Source organism: Vanessa atalanta, chromosome 8 (assembly GCF_905147765.1).
Source record: "Vanessa atalanta chromosome 8, ilVanAtal1.2, whole genome shotgun sequence".
Lineage (NCBI taxonomy): Eukaryota > Metazoa > Arthropoda > Insecta > Lepidoptera > Nymphalidae > Vanessa > Vanessa atalanta.
Genome location: NC_061878.1, coordinates 7,074,010 through 7,086,701, shown reverse-complemented (window position 1 = coordinate 7,086,701; position 12,692 = coordinate 7,074,010). Strand labels below are relative to the sequence as shown.

Genomic DNA, 12,692 nt, shown 5'->3' with positions numbered 1-12,692 from the left:
GCCAAAACCGTAATGGATTATAAATATAAATCTTTCCTTCCTCATGAATCAATCCGTTCCTTGGTGAAAACCGTATGCATACGTTGGGTATGTATTGAGCCTATTATACGTGTCCTTAGTTACATTAATTTGAGATATAAGTGATTAAATGAAAAAGCCAACTTTACATGAATCTAGTTCATGTAACCGAGAATTATGATATTTAACTTTATTCTAGGGACTAAAATACTAATACCAATTTCGTCTCGATTATGGTTTTGTTGCATAGGCTATTTATAAAAAACCGAGGTACACTAACTATGACTTGTTCCGACTCTGAAACAATTGGCTCCTTTTACCTCTCTTTTTTAAAATATCTTTATGGAATATATTAAACTTACAATGTTATTAATACAACTTTAAAAATCATTTTTTTTATGTATCGCATTTCACTTTTTTATTTAAACTTTACCTTTCCCTCTCCTCACCACTTCTCACCTCACCGCATCATTACTGTTGATGATGATCGCTGTTTACAAACTCTGCTTAACGCATAATATTAACTGTGTTACCCATCTCACCGTTACTTTCTCAAATAGGTACACTCTTATACAATAATTCAACCACTCAAACTCCAGCTTTGATCTTCTCAAATACTATCACCCATCCCGGTTTCTAGCAGATGAAATTAGTATAAATATAATGACAGCAATAGATATGGATATCTTGTGACACAAACATTATAGGATATATTTCAGTAAGGGTCATTCCGATTTAGTGGTCGGTCTTGTAACATTTTTAATCAAATCTTTTAATCAAAATAATCTGCAAATCATCTGAGATATCCAAAGATAAACTTGAAAAATTATATTTGTATACTACCGTGACGCTGTGACGGTTGGCCTGTCTATGCGAGAACTCTCAGGGAAAATAGCTAGACCCAGCGATACTTACGACGGGGAATGTTGAAAGAAATTCCCCCAGGTCTTTCGGTACTACATTGTGATAATTATTTTTATGTTAGTAATAGGTATAATGTTTTCGAAAATAAATTGACTACTCAAACCTATAAGATTTAAATTGGATAATACATATTTTTCATGAAAGTAATAGCTAGTATTAATTAAAATTAATATTTATCTATTCTATACATACATATAATAAAATTGTAACTGATTGAAATCTGTACAATTAAGATATTTGAGAAAAAGATATTTATATTTTGTTTGTTTGAGCCGCTTAACCGTTTTGAATACGGTTTTCACTGATGTACTTTAGAAAACTTAACTGGGGTAACATAAAGTTTTATTAAAATCTATTCAAAAATAAATGAATCTCATCTCAATATTTGTTGCAAAAATGTCATCAATTTGATTTTTTGAAACTTTGGTTAACTATATTACATATATACATATATATATATATATATATATATATATATATATATATATATATATATATATATATATATATATATATATTGTATCAATCACCCTGCCAGTGGTACTAGCCCAAACGGGCTTGCACAAAGCCTTTCCACCAAGGTTATGCTTTGGTTGTAGTATTTTGGTCGCGCGAACGGAGTCTCGGTCACCAGTTAGTTAATAGTTACTATCTTTTAATCATTTCTTTGTTAGTGAAGCTACTTCTTTAGGTCATTTTTGACTAATAATAATAATAGTCTTTGAACTCGCACATGACGTTGACCTTATAAGTTGAAAGCAGTTTATAAAGCTGCAAGTTCCGAAGTCTCCACTTTCAATTCGTGGTTGAGCTCCTTCTTCGAATTAACGAGAAAAGATGAAAAATATAGGTAGTTATTTGATCTAGCAAATAATACTTTACATGAATTTCAATAATGCAAAATAAAAATTAAAAGTGTTATACTTATGTATTTTATTTTTATAAGAATAACTTATATACTATATATTTACATAATTGTATATGGGTATTATTTTTATAATAATAATAATTAAATACTTCCTATCTTCTGTAACCTCTAAACAATATGATTATCATGTCATAAAACCAATTTTTACGCTTCATTTGACGATTTAATTTAGCTTCACGCCTGAACTGCTTCCATTCCTCTCGTTTGTCTTCGTCTCTAGGACCATAAGTTGGCTTTTTACGGAAAGCAGCTTTAACAGTCTGTAATAAGAGAAATAAACAATTAGTCATTATGAAAAATAAAAAAAATAAAATAAGTTTTGATTCTTATGTATATTCTTATGTATAACATACCTCAATAATGCTTTTAGATCTGTATTTCCACAAAGTGATCAAAATAAATAAGGGAATAAGTGACATTCCTATATATTGTAAACAATAGCCAGCAACTGAAAAGTAAATTAAAAAATGAAATAATTACAACAGTAGGTATATATTCATTGGATGATTTCTTATCATGTCTGTTTAATACATATAAGTATATATATAAATCTTCGTATTAAATTTAAATATTATCTACTTAATAAAATAACTTACTATAAGCTCCCGCAGGGTATTCGTAAGTTCCACCGAAAAGTAATTGCTCCGTAGTGATCAATGCGTAAAAGAATACAGTTATCATAAGTAATGGCGTCACCAGAGTCCAACATATTCGCCAAAAGAAAGAAGTTTTCCTACCAAGCATGTATTCGATATCTATGCATAAATTTTCAAGACCTGAAATGAGCATACTTTGAGTTATGGAATGAACATATTGTGTATAAAAACATTAAACAGTCTACATTTATATATCGATAACACATTGAATTGCTTACCGTAAATCCAGAATATACCGATCGTTTCAGTGATGGCTGCGAATAGTCTCATGAAAGTTCCCCCGTAATGGTCAACTATTTCCAGTACATATTGACCACCCTGAAAATAGTGTTGCTATAATACACAGTTGTATTTTTAACTATATTTGCTTACTTTATAGGTTATAAAACTTGCAATATTTGGTATTGTTTTAAATATTCACTCACGGGTGTAACGTAAACAAGCCCAAGAAGGAAAATAGAGGTGCAAACTCCTCCAGACATGAAATGTACGGGTACGGAGGGGAATGTGTCCAGCAGTACAGTGTTGATGGTAGACAGCAACGCCACGCCTGATCCCACGCCAAGCGTCGCCATCATCAAGAAGAACAGCACGGCAAAGAGCTGCACATATAACCGGTTGCTTTTAATTAATCGTAATATCATCGTAATAGAAAAACTTATGTAGTAGGTCCTTACGATAATGATACAATATATTTGAAATTTAATAATATCATTGTCCAAAAACATTTTTATCCCTATATAGGAATAGTATACATTAGAATGATGTCGTAAGATTAAATGAATTTATAATTCAGGTCAATCAATCAGACAAACAATCGAATGTTTTAAAATAACGTATTGATATTTTTTATAAAATTAATTTAGGACTTTTTTAATCGTACGTTTTTGGGTAATTTATATTATTTTATAGAAGTTAGTTAGAACAAAATAAAATAAACGATAAGAAAACTATTTACGCACATTTGATTCTTTAGATTGTTGATGCTTTTGTATTGTACATTTGTGTGGCGGTATATATGTATATTTATGTCCTTATAAAAATCAATTCGGTAGTATTTACATCATAAAAGAGCATTAAACTCAAGAGCATAATAAGAACCTAAATATGGACATTAATTTTAAAATTGTCAAATAGGAAGTTGATAGTGTGTATTTTATAAATATTCCCTTTTTATTGTATAGCTTCTTATTTAATCGTCAGTTTATATTCAGTTAAATAGCTACCTGAGGTACAACTGGTGACTTTGCGATGGCATCTGGATACGATATAAATGCTAAGCTTGTACCGCCCGTGCCGACCACCTGGCTCACATCATCATAATTCAACTCATAAGCCAGGTTACCCAACACGCCGAAAATTGTTATTCCAGAAATCAGACTAGTGAAGGTGTCTAAAGTTGTTACGATCATTGAATCTCTGAAAAGTAAAAATACATTTCATTATATCTAATATTATTTGATTAAATATAAGTACATTGAATATATAAATATATAGGGAGCCTTTTTATCGATTCAGAAGCTAAAATAAACACTTAAAATTAAATTCTACACGAGTTCAATTACGAGAATCGTTTTGAACTGATATGTCGTCAGCTCTCAATTTATTTTACAAATAACACGAAAGTGAAAAAGTATATACAGGTAATTACCTGTAAACGTTCTGTCTAAATCCATTATATGAAGAAAACATAATCAATGTACCCGAACAAACTGATAAGGAGAAGAACACTTGGGTAATAGCGGCATACCAGACCTAAAAGGATGTAAGCACAATTAATTATCTATCCATAATAGGACTCTAAAATCGTTGTTTTATTACATCACTAATACTTTAAAGCAAAAATTATAATAAATAGTATTATTTAACCAGGACATAATGCGTTTCTTTATGTTTAGCCTTTAATTTAGTTAATCTCTGTATTTTTTTATAAATTACTAGTTCCACATCTATACTTTGTCCGAGTAACACCAGAATTTTATTTACTTTCCAATCACAGCGCGACCTAGCACGTCCAATCTAAGCTCAGAAGAGTTCATTTACATAGTACACGTACAAGTGATTTTTGAAATGTATTGGTACCTACTCGTATTTGAACCTCCAATTCAAATTTTATGTCTGAATAATAATCTTCAATAAGAGTGATAAAAATATTATTATTAAGTATTTATTTGTTAGAGTCATTCAGGGAAGTAAAATTTTTACGCTCATTTATCATAATAAAGATGATTTAAGTTTTTAATCATAAATTAATCATAAACGTATAAGGGATTATATATTATATCTTATTTTGCTTGATAAAGCATATCCAACGTAATTCACCGTAAATTTGATTATCATTTTATTTAGAATATTTATCACAAAATAGGAAAACTTGCGATTATAGTAATAGTTGAATGATTTATTATATGTATTATAAAGCGTCTTACAGATTAGATATAAAGAATAGAAGATATAGAATATAAAGGAAAGAAATAACTTTATAATGTACCATACTTATAAAGGAATTAAAAGCTTATGAAAATGCATTCACTGCATTTTATTTTTATCATTTATGTTGTAATGTTTATTTCTTTATCAAGTTAAATACATAATATTCATTTATAGTGTTACGATGTGCCACTTTAAGGCAATTCAACGGATTCTTTTAGTTTTGCCGATCAATAAAATTAGGTCTAGGTTATAAAAAGAAAAGCCTCATAAATAATGCGGTTATATAGATTATAAAAATTGGTAAGTTAGTGATTGTTTTATGCAGGATAAGTAAAACCTTATCAAAATCTACCGGCATACAGTAGGCATCTTTCGATTTTGACTATAATTTAATATACTTAATAGTAAAATTAGGTTATTATTTTATTTGCTGGAAACAAGATATTAAGTACATAACACATAATTGCAAACTATCCACAAAATACTATAGCCATATCAAGTTACATTAAAATTTTTATGATTACAAAACAGTATTGTGGTAAAAAAATGTTTTTTTTTGTTAAGTTCATGTCTTAACAAATCCAGTAATCATTAAAAAAAATACGTACTTGTTGCCAGAGGTACTACCTTAACTACCCTCCCCTTATAAAAGAAGCCGCGGGCAGAAACAATTTACCATTCATTAAAAATTAATGGTAAAAAAAACATTTTATAGTAAGTTTTATTCAAATGATCTGGGAAATCTGGGAATGATATGGAAAAAAATAAACGTCGAAGTAAATGAAAACCGTTATTTTGTTATTATTTTATATGATAATAGCCGTGTTCCCGTTGAGATACCATCGGGAACATACTGAAACCCACAGAAGGTTTTTTGGACCTGCACTGTCCATAGACCAATTTCCAATTTCATAACATCCAAAATGAAAACTTCCTAAATTTCATATCTTTCGTGATCATTTTTCAATAAAACTTTATCGACTGTCTTTAACTAGTTGACGGAAGCTCATCAAATGTTTAATCGTCATAGATTATAAATTAAAAAAAAAATCAGTGCTCACCTACCGTTTCGCAATGAATTTCAGTGAAAATATTCATTCCGTTAGATCCACCGGTTTAAGTTGTGCGTATGTTTGCCAGTCGGTCATTTTATATTTTTGTTAAGATGAAAGCTTGTCGCGAGTTTTCCTTATCTTTTTTTTACAGCAAAATTATATTTATGCTTAGAATTTTGTGGCAAGTTGTAATATGTGTTTGTTATATGATGTAATAAAATGATGGATTTGATTCACTTCAAAGTTTACTCTCCCCTTTTTAGAATATTTAAATTAAAGATAATTTTAATTATTCTTTTTACTATTAATTTATATATTTGTTTTTTAGTTTTAGCTGGATATCTTTTAAAATGTACATCTTTTAATTAATGCATCATTGTGTCAGGCCGCTTGCCTCTTAATTTAAAACAATTTAGATCTCCAATAAGAAGACTTTCTAGTGACGTTCCTACTTAAAGCAATGTTGGATTAGCACCGAAGAGTTTTAGTCTAAATAGACAACGGCATCAACGGTCAACAACATAATATAATATGCAACATTATACGCACAGAAGTGACTATATTTTGCCGATAATTGTAGAAATAGACTATATAACGTGACCAATGTATTATGCCGGATTTTAGAACGAGCTGTCACAATTGAGTCTTTATAGAAAATTTCTTGTCTGTGTTCTTAAACGTTGAGGAGTTCCTTCCGTTCCTTCGTCTTAAGTTAATCTTGGGCATAGTTCAAGCTTACCATAATAATACCATACCAACGGATCAGATCCGTGGGATAAGTAGAATCTAATTCAGCTAGCAAGATTTCAGCAACAAACTGACCAGCAAACATTGCAAGTTAAACAAAAGCTTTTAATAAAACAATATTGTTATGTACTTACTCGAACTTCTAAAATTTTGCTCCAAACTGGTGTAACAAAAAATAAAATTCCATTAACTGCACCGGGTAGAGTTACAGCTCTGTAAATTGCAAGATCGTTAATTCATATTTCCTGTAGCCTATAGGCTATAAACCTATGGTTGCTACAGTTATGGTGGCTACAAAATCACACTATAATAAATAATTGTGTATTATGAACTATTTTTAATAAGCCCCAAAATAAAAATAATTGCTTTGTTTTTCAGCAAAACTACATTATTTGCATTTAGCAAATAATGTATTTTAATTTTTAATTTAAACTTTTTAATTTTATAAAAATATTTTAAAATGTCTTGGTTTGTGAGGGTTAAAATACAAAAAAAAAACTACGAATCGGTCCGACAAGAAATCGGAGCGCAGAGTTGCGACGTTATTTACGAATTTTTTTGCAACATTTGTAGATATTTATTTGAAATTATCTTTAAAAATCTACATATTTGTTCAGACACCAATATAGCTGTTAATTAATTTATACAGATTTTAACATTTTACCTTTTTTATGATATAGGTAATGCGCCACCAACCTTGGGAACTAAGATGTTAAGTCCCTTGTGAGTGTAGTTACACTGGCACACTCACCCTTCAAACCGGAACACAACATTACTGGGTACTGCTGTTTAGCGGTAGAATATCTGCTTTGCTTTGCTTAGTAGTTAAAAAAATAACCTTACCTAATCAGTAGGATGATCATGACGACATATGGAAAGAGTGCAAGGAAGTACGCCGCTTTGCCGGAACTTTTTACTCCCCGAGCCACGATCAAAAATATTATGAGCCAAGATATAAAAAGGCAAAGTGTCAGATCCCACAACGGCAAACCTGTAATATAATACATACTCTGTAATTACAAGAATTTTTGATTTGAATATTTTTATTTGTGTATTGATTTGGATATTTGAATATTATATATAGCAATATTTACCAATTCCATCATGTATTCCGTCTGATTGGCGAAGAACAGTTTGACTGCAATTTTAAATGATTAGATACTTTAAGGAAGGGCATAAAAATATAAATTAACATACTTAAATAATAAAAATAATAATTAAGAAAGTTGAAGTAAGTGGTAAAGTTTTTTATAGATATTATAAATTTATATAATAATAGATACAAATAAAATGTTTCTACAATTTAAATTTAACTTACGAGAAATACAATTCGGCGCTACTAGTTGCATTTCCTTGAATGGAAGATATGTTCACTGATTCTCCAGAAGGTACACAATTCAACCAACTTTGATCACATACTGCCCACGGCAGCGGATCTTGGAAACTCATCGCCAGGTAATATAAACATAGAGCGATGAGCGACACGTAGTATGATACTAAATAAATAGCGCCCAGCGTTTGCACATATCCTGTACCTAAACGTAAACATAGATGATATATATTTAATGCACCACTACTAAATATTTAATTCTACTGTTATAAAAGTTTTTTGTGTAGAATTTATTCTAGATGTTAGAGCTTTAAAGCGGAAAGCGTTAGTGGAAAAAAATATATTTTTGGTTCACTTGTATATACAATTTTATTTTAATGTGATAAATTAAAAAAAAAAAAAAAACGTTTGCTTTCAATGATTTATCTTACCCTTCATTGCCGGTGAAAGTGCCCAAATTCTGACACAGTTGCTACTACTGAACTGTCCCATTACAGTCTCTAGATAGTACATAGGCTTGCCTATGATTATGAGAACTATAACATATGGAATGAGGAAAGCACCACCGCCGTTTTGATAAGCTACGAATGGAAAACGCCATACATTTCCCAAACCCACTGATGTGGCTATGCATGACATAAGGAACTCAATTTGATTATCCCATTGTGGTCGTTCTTGTGCAGATCGTTTATCCTATAAAAAAACATAGCTTATAAATGTTCTGCTTATACGTAAATAAACTTGACTCTATTTTACAAATTAAGTTTAAATAGGAATTGAAATAGTGTTGTCAGGTCTAAAGCGACATCACAATTTCTTTTGAAAAATTTCATTTGGGAAATTTGTACCCAACATTATTATTGGGTATTGGATCCAAATACTTTAATATTGTTTTTTGGTAGATAAGTATAAAATAAAACAATAGATAAGATAAGCAAAGCCGTCTTTGAAGGTAATTCATGCGGTACAGAATCATTTCAATTGTACATATCGCACGTGTCCTATGTCAATTGTATATTAGCTTAGTATTCAAAAGAAAATTATTGTTTAGTCTGTATTCTTGAAGCTTATTACGGATAGTCCGTTTTGAGGATTTAATCACAGTTGTTTGACTATTCAATACAATATAGTTTCATTTCTAGCCTCTATAAAAAACACGTTTTTTTTTTTCAAACAAATTATATGGACACTCTTGGTATATTGTCACGTATTTATCAAAATGTCTTAAATAACTATCATACAATAAAAGAAAATATTTTATTAACGACAGTCAAATTCGCGGGACGAACTATAGCAATATTATTTAGCGCTTTCATGAGTACACTCCTTATTATCTCACTTTTATAATTCGATGTGACGGTAAATCCGAAACGATCGGAAATGATCGTTTTAAGTGCTTTTCGAGGCACGAGAGTGGAAACACTGCAAACTTCCAGATTGAAATTTCTCGTCTCAAAAAAACTCAATATTTTACTTAGCTCCAGGTGAAGTTCGTTCTAGAGATTTACAGCTCAATAACTAGCTACTAGACCAACGAAACATTTAAATAAAAAAACTGGGTACTACCTTAACTGTATCATCATATCTATATTACTACAACTAGTGCAAATTAATTGATTTTACTCGTAAAGTATATCATTAAATGTATGAACTTTGTCGGTAACTTAGTAAGATAAGCAATTAAATATTATCTTAATGACTTTGTAATAATCCTATTAAAAATATATTAAACTAAAAAAATACTAGTAAAATTTTCTGTCTAATTCTTATTATCTTTAATTAGGTTTTTCCTGAGAAAGCTGTAAGAGTAGAGCGTATGTCGAACAACTTTGTTATAATAATACATATACTAATAACTGTTCTTTATTTTTCTTCATTAACTGTATGTAGTTAGTTATAAAACTGATACCCCTTGGTCAAACGTTTTACAACAACAATAAAATATGCAGGTAATAAAGATGTACGTTTTTATTATTGTTGTAAAGCGATAAATTGCCTATTTATACCAAAAACAAATGTTTTTGGCAATAAAATTAAATGGGTACTTAATAATGAATACACAAAAAAGCTTTAAATGTCAGACTGTTACGCAAACCTTTCACTTCTTCCCCTCTCAAAGGAAAGGGATTGTAGCTGATTTCACGCAGCGAAAGTAACACATTTAAATTTCATTGCAAACAGGTTTGCAGGTTTTTTCACAATAGTTTCCTTCAAAATCGAACACTATATGAATTATTAACACAAATGATAAGTGCATTAATTAGAGGTTTAGATGAGTGGATTTTAATCCTCTAGGTAAAATCCACGTATTTTCGTAAATGCACTTTTCAGAGTCGGATTTTAATTACTTTACGTAATTTATGTAATTCGATTAGCTGGATGCCCCAAATTAATTAAGGAATTACTAATATTTCTATTTACCTGTCCTTTTAAGCTTATCAAGGGGAAGGGATCGATACTGCGACTTTTTTCTTTAAATATAATAACCATGACAAAATATTTATTGTGATAGTAATAATATTTTTCCGTGATTCACGTTTAAAATAATCAGCAATATTTTTAAAAATATGAGTTATATTCAAATTTCGGTTTGTTTATAGTTCATAATTATTTCGGGCAGTTTGAGTGTGTTTAAAAGGGTAAGTTCTTTTTATATTAACCATTTCGATAGTAACCTGCATTTAATCTATATTTAGTATTTTTTGTTTTGTACAAATGATGACTGGCAATATTGCTTTACTTTAACCAGTTGTAAATCATTATATATTAAAAAATAACTTTGCAGTTTACTATAAATAATTATAATACCACTGACCTTTTTCTTTTCATATAACTCTAAGTCGTCCACGTTCGCCGAGGGAAAACGTTCGGGACTTGGATCAAAAGCTTTGTTAACCCGTTCCTCATTTTTATCTGTTGTTGGGTCCTAAAAATAAGTTTTTTTTTTTAAATATTTCAGTAAGGGAAAGGTTAGCCCATATTAATATATATTATTATTATTTACCATCACAACTAGAATTGACTGCGCACCGCACAGCGCGCTATGAGAAAGGGTTTATGTGTTTTACGGCGTATTTATTATAACCAATAATAATAAATTGGAAGATAAAAATATATCAAATGATTATATTTTTGATATCAAGATACGCCGCGTTTCTTTTGCGACGGCAGCTTAAATAGTTTTGTCACGTTTCCTAGGCAAAAAAAGATTTTTACTATTCGATGATCGAACTTGAAAGAAAAAATATTGTATTTTATATTTAAAAAAAAACGTAACAATAGAGCGATAATTTTCAAAAAGAAGAAAAATCATCAACATATATAAAATAAGTATCTATCAGAAATAGGTATTTAAAATATTATGCTCGAATTATGGCAGTTCGATATGCTTTAGATAGCAGAATTGTAAATATTACAACATATATTCTTCGATTAGTGCAGTACCTATAAGACACTGTAGTAAATAGTAATCAATATTTAAACACGTGTTCATTAAATTCTTCTTCCGCTAATTTTTGCTACTATCAACATTAATATTTAAATATCTCCGTGAAGTCGTCTGAACGTGTTTGTTCAAAAACGTTACTATTTTTATTTGAGCATAAAATCTTAAATCTACTAAGAGAAACACAGCACTCATTACTTTTTAGCTTTCTTATTTTATTAAATTTATACAATGAAAATCATCGAACAAAGCGTGTGTACAGCATTATACCATATTTATAATTGTTAAATTAATTGTTTAATTATAAATATGTATATTATGGCAGCTAACATAAATTTTAATCATCAGGACAAACTTTGAAAACTGCTGGCGTCGATCTGAGAAAAGATTGGTTTTCACATGGGCGGTTATATGTAGCAGTGTCTCGAGTAAGCTTATCTGTAAATTTATATGTATTATCGCCCCAACGGAACAAAACGAAATTTCGTTCATTCAATGCCTCGGCATTTAACTGAAATTGAAAAAAATATATAATAAAAAATATATTTTGTGAATACTAAAATCAAAAAAAAATGAATAACGAGTTTCATTTCTAACCAATAAAAATGAAAGACTATCATTGAAACAAAAGAAGTCAAACGAACGTCATACTGAACGACTAACCAATAAAAGTAAGAATCATTGAAATAAGCAATTGAGCGCCTGTTTAAAATATTATTAAGAAGAAAAACACAGGTGGCAGCAAAAAATTTAACTTTACAAAATTTGTGTATGTTCGCTGTTCGTGTATTTGGATGCGAGAATTGGTCACATACGATCAATAGACAAACCATAATAACAACCAAATAAGGTCCGACGTCCTTCATTTTATCGGCAAGGAGCATCTTATTCGTATGTGTAAATGTTTTCTTGAATTATTATTTATATCTTAGTGTAATTAATAAAATATTTTTGAATAACAGATTTTTTTGTCGAGTTGTTAATGTTCAAGTTGAAAATTCAAGTTCTTTTTTAATTAAAAATAACAGGGACACTGTTATTCATTTTATTACTTTCAGTATTAATTATTATTTTATTGTCTTATATGTTTAATAAATATATTCACAATAAAAAAATAACTTTATTTTTAATAATAATAATTATTAATATAAATAAC

The 12,692-nt window shown here is 29.5% G+C and overlaps 1 protein-coding gene across 1 annotated transcript; it reads right to left on the bottom strand.

Annotated features, from left to right (window-relative positions):
• Positions 1-1,927: 1,927 nt before the first annotated feature.
• LOC125065733 (sodium-dependent nutrient amino acid transporter 1-like) lies at positions 1,928-11,140 on the bottom strand. Its single transcript, XM_047673520.1, has 14 exons — positions 11,096-11,140; positions 10,907-11,017; positions 8,523-8,784; positions 8,080-8,296; positions 7,856-7,899; positions 7,605-7,752; positions 6,896-6,974; positions 4,178-4,281; positions 3,753-3,945; positions 2,952-3,128; positions 2,745-2,844; positions 2,467-2,646; positions 2,224-2,318; positions 1,928-2,130 (listed from the first exon to the last, which is right to left on the bottom strand). The coding sequence occupies exons 1-14, from the start codon at positions 11,096-11,098 to the stop codon at positions 1,963-1,965; spliced, it is 1,881 nt and encodes a 626-aa protein (XP_047529476.1). The 5' UTR covers positions 11,099-11,140; the 3' UTR covers positions 1,928-1,962.
• Positions 11,141-12,692: the final 1,552 nt, after the last annotated feature.

Bases quoted from the DNA above. Each gene is read 5' to 3' on its own strand.
- LOC125065733 (XM_047673520.1), bottom strand. The intron at 6,975-7,604 runs GTAAGGTTATTT...TGCAATTTACAG, and splicing joins ATGATCATCCTACTGATTAG to AGCTGTAACTCTACCCGGTG. The intron at 3,946-4,177 runs GTAATTACCTGT...TTTACTTTTCAG, and splicing joins TTTAGACAGAACGTTTACAG to AGATTCAATGATCGTAACAA.